This window comes from Centrocercus urophasianus, unplaced genomic scaffold (assembly GCF_019232065.1).
Source record: "Centrocercus urophasianus isolate 14NV4802_14NV808 unplaced genomic scaffold, USGS_Curo_1.0 seq_1003, whole genome shotgun sequence".
NCBI classification, from domain to species: Eukaryota; Metazoa; Chordata; class Aves; order Galliformes; family Phasianidae; genus Centrocercus; species Centrocercus urophasianus.
Genome location: NW_024884147.1, coordinates 11,410 through 15,458, shown reverse-complemented (window position 1 = coordinate 15,458; position 4,049 = coordinate 11,410). Strand labels below are relative to the sequence as shown.

Genomic DNA, 4,049 nt, shown 5'->3' with positions numbered 1-4,049 from the left:
TCCCTTTCAACCCAACCATTCTGGGATCCTATGGCTCCATGATCCATAAGGTCCCTTCCAACCCAACGGTCTGGGATCCTATGGCTCTGTGATCCATAAGCACCCTTCCAACCCAACCAATCTGGGATCCTATGGCTCTGTGATCCATAAGCACCCTTCCAACCCAACCATTCTGTTGCCCTTTGGTCTGCAAGGACCCTTCCAACCCACACCATTCTTTGGTCCTATGATCTCAAGCCCCCATGTCCCTGCAGGTGGTCTCCTTGGTGCAGCTCTTGTCAGACCCTTACTACCGGACGCTGGAGGGCTTCCGCCTGCTGGTGGAGAAGGAGTGGTTGTCCTTTGGGCACCGCTTCAGCCACCGTGGGGCCCAGACCTTGGCTGGCCAGAGCAGTGGCTTTGCTCCCATCTTCCTGCAGTTCTTGGACTGCGTGCACCAGGTGAGCTCTGAGCTCCTCTCCCAGCTCTTCCTGAGCTCCGGCACTGCAGCAGTGCCAGGATCTCAGCCGTGCTGCTCCTTGCAGATCCACCTGCAGTTTCCCATGGAGTTTGAGTTCAGTCTGTACTACCTGAAGTTCCTCAGCTACCACTACATCTCCAATCGGTTCCGGACTTTCCTGCTGGATTCTGACTATGAACGCATCGAGCTGGGTGAGGGCAGCGTGTGGGGTGTGTGGGGTGCCATCCTGGCATCCTGCCCCACATAATGCCCTCCTTCCCCTCCCCTCCCCTCCACCAGGCCTCCTGTATGAGGAGAAGGGTGAACGCAAATGCCAGCAGGTCTACAAGTCCATCTGGGATTACATCGACCGGCTGAACAAGAAAGCTCCTGTCTTCTTCAACTACATGTATGCCCCTGAGGATGGGGAGGTGAGAAGCTCTGCCCAGCCCGGCTGGGGGCTCAGGGCACATCAGGGCACTGCCAGGAGCTTCAAGCAGGGGGGGGAGCTCTGTGCTGTAGCGGTGGGTCCCCATATCGACATAATTTGGAACCATCTTTCCATGCACAGAGAGCTCAGCGTGTGTCCCAGCAGGGAGCTGTGCTGTGCGGTGAGCTGGGGCTGCTGGCGGCAGCTTGGGCTGCTCTGCTGACAGCCCGCATCCTCACATCCCCTCTGTACTCAACCACAAAGCATCACCCGTTGGGGAAGTTCTGTGTGAAGGGATCGAATCCCAGCACTGAGCTGAGAGCACCAGCAATGGGGGAGAAAACCATCGCTGATCTGGCTGTCGCCCCCCCAGGTGCTGCGGCCGTACAGCAACATTTCCAACCTGAAGGTGTGGGACTATTACACAGAGGAGACGCTCTCTGAGGGCCCCTCCTACGACTGGGAGTTGGTGCAGGGGCAGCCCGAGCACATGGAGGAGGCAGACAGGCAGGACACCAGCGCACCACAAACCAAGCGCAAAATCATCTGGCCCTGCTACGACAACCGCAGCCGCATGGAGCCCGACGCCATCTCTAAGCTGCTGGAGGTGAGCCGGGACCTGATGGGCCGAGGGGAGAGGATGGTGGGGGGCAGCCAGCCCGGGGCAATGGGGGGAAATTGGGGGGCTTTGGGGTCCCTTCCAAGCCGAATTGTTCTGGGGTTCTGTGGCTCTGTGCTCTGTAAGGACTCTTCCAACCCAACCTTCTGTGGCTCTGTTCTATAGGGTTCCTTCCAACCCAGTGTTTGGTGGCTCTGCTCTATAGGGTTCCTTCCAACCCAACCTTCTGTGGCTCTGCTCCATAGGGTCCTTTCCAACCCAACCTTCTGTGGCTCTGCTCTGTAGGGTCCCTTCCAACCCAACCTTCTGTGGCTCTGCTCTACAGGGTTCCTTCCAACCCAACCTGCTATGGCTCTCCTCTATAGGGTCCCTTCCAACCCAATCTTCTGTGGCTCTGCTCTATAGGTTTCCTTCCAACCCAACCTTCTGTGGCTCTGCTCTATAGGGTGCCTCCCAACCCAACTCCACCTTCTATGTTCTGTGCTCTTTTCCAACCCAACCTTGCTGTGGTTCTGTAACTCAGTGGCTCTGCGATGAGCCCTGCGTTGGGCAGCGCCCCGTGGCCACATCCGCAGTCAGTTTTGCCCCCTGGGACGGGGACTGTCTGTGCCGACGCCTGACTTCTCCCCTTGCAGGACCTGCACAACCTGGAGATGGAGCTGGGGCAGGTCCCGGAGCGCTGGAAGGACACGTGGGACAAAATCAAAGCCTCTCAGCGCACCGAGGCTCGGCAGGAGGGCAGCCGGGTAGGGCTTTAGAGGGGCCGGCTGAGGCTTCGGCGCTGCCCTCAGCCCCCTCATCCTCACGCTGTGCTCTGTGTGCCCGCAGACCCCCAGCTCCCTGCTGATGTCCTCGGGGCTCTCGCACCACCGCCGCTCGCTGGGGGTGTACCTGCAGGAGAGCGGCGTGGGCTCCACCCTCAACCTCAGCCTCGACAGTGACACCAGCAGCACATCCACGCCATCCAGCGGGAAGCAGGGCGGCCGCAGGAGCACCAGCACGTTGTACAGCCAGTTCCAGATGTCAGAGAGCGAGAACAGGCAGGCGTGGGGCGCTGGGGGGGTGGGATCCTGCCCAGGGAGGGGGAGGCTCAGTGGGTTCCGCGGTGGGGCTGGGGTGACGCGGATGGCGCTGAGGCACTGCCTGGCCCCACAGGTCCTACGAGGGGTCTTTGTACAAGAAGGGAGCCTTCATGAAGCCCTGGAAGCCTCGCTGGTTCGTGCTGGATAAAACCAAGCACCAGGTACCCAGGGGTTGGGCGGGAGGGGCGAGGGGAGGCCGGCAGCGCTCCGTCCCTGGGTGCTGAGCACGACGTGGGCCTCTCCCCAGCTGCGGTACTACGACAGCCGGATGGACACGGAGTGCAAAGGTGTCATTGATCTGGCCGAGGTGGAATCCATCACGCCTGGAACCCCCACCATGGGAGCCCCGAAGACGGTGGATGAGAAAGCGTTCTTCGACGTGAGTGCTGTGCTGGGGGCAGGGGGCTGTGCAGCACCCGCTGTGCTTCTCTCAAAGGACCACAGAATGGGTTGGGTTGGAAGGGAGCTCAAAGATCATGAAGCTCCAGCCCTCCTGTTGCATGCAGGGCCACCAACCTCCCCATTTCACAGCAGCCCAGGCTGCCCAGGGCCCCATCCAACCTGGCCTCCAACACCTCCAGCCATGGACGGGGCATCACAGCCTCTCTGGGCAGCTCTTCCAGCACCTCACCACTCCCATAGCAAAGAACTTCCCCCTCACATCCAACCTCCATCTGCCCTCCTCCAACTCCAAACCATTTCCCCTCGTCCTGCTCTCATCTCCCCTTTCCAAGAGTTGACTCCCAAGTGCTCTTTATAGGCTCCCTTTCGGTAGTGAGGTTCACCACCTCTTCTCTCTCCTCCTCCTCAGCTGAAGACGACGAAACGCGTTTACAATTTCTGCGCCCAGGACGTGCAGCTGGCCCAGCAGTGGATCGACCGCATCCAGAGCTGCTTGTCGGACGCATGAGAGCGGCTCAGGGAGCCCCGATCCCACGCACGGCCGCCTGCGGCACCCCGGCAACGCGGAGCAGAGCCCTGAGCCGGGGCTGCGAGTGCAGGGCAGAGCAGGAGATGGAGCCGGGGGGAGCAGCTCTGCACCCTGCGGTGGCAGGACTTGCGTTGTGGAGGACGGCGCTGAGCTGAAGCGGGTTGTGGCACCATGGCCTCGCTCTGCCCTGCGGTTACCATCGTCTGCAAGCCTCGTCCTGCTCTGTGCAGCAGCAGCAGCAGCAGCAGCAGCGACGGCAGCGTTGGACAGAGTGCTGCTGCAGGGCTGCTGTCCCCACGCCTGCATGAGCAGCCGCCAGCCCTCCGTCCTCTGGTCCTCTGCCCGTCTCTTTGTGCAGGGGGGGCCCGACGCTGAGCCCAGGCTGGGGGTCCGGCTGAGCCGCAGCGGCGCCGGGCGATGACGCAAAGGCTGAGCGGTGCCGCCGAGCGCTGTGCAATCCCTGCAACCCCTGCTCCTTTTTCCCCCCATGGCAGGCAGTTGGGGAGCAGCACCGTGGGCTTCATCCCCCTCCCTGAACCCCCCCCCCC

The 4,049-nt window shown here is 61.5% G+C and overlaps 1 protein-coding gene across 1 annotated transcript in view; it reads left to right on the top strand.

The window, feature by feature from the left end:
* The window catches only part of SBF1 (SET binding factor 1), a gene marked incomplete at its 5' end in the record, with an annotated part of 33,143 nt that extends 29,430 nt beyond the window's left edge, over positions 1–3,713 (top strand). The window contains 9 exons of the mRNA XM_042830835.1: positions 255–440; positions 525–651; positions 740–870; positions 1,243–1,476; positions 2,124–2,234; positions 2,317–2,528; positions 2,644–2,731; positions 2,818–2,949; positions 3,382–3,713. Coding sequence (XP_042686769.1) covers positions 255–440; positions 525–651; positions 740–870; positions 1,243–1,476; positions 2,124–2,234; positions 2,317–2,528; positions 2,644–2,731; positions 2,818–2,949; positions 3,382–3,480 — 1,320 coding nt within the window. The remainder of the gene's footprint in view (positions 1–254; positions 441–524; positions 652–739; positions 871–1,242; positions 1,477–2,123; positions 2,235–2,316; positions 2,529–2,643; positions 2,732–2,817; positions 2,950–3,381) is intronic.
* Between the last annotated feature and the right edge of the window lie 336 nt (positions 3,714–4,049).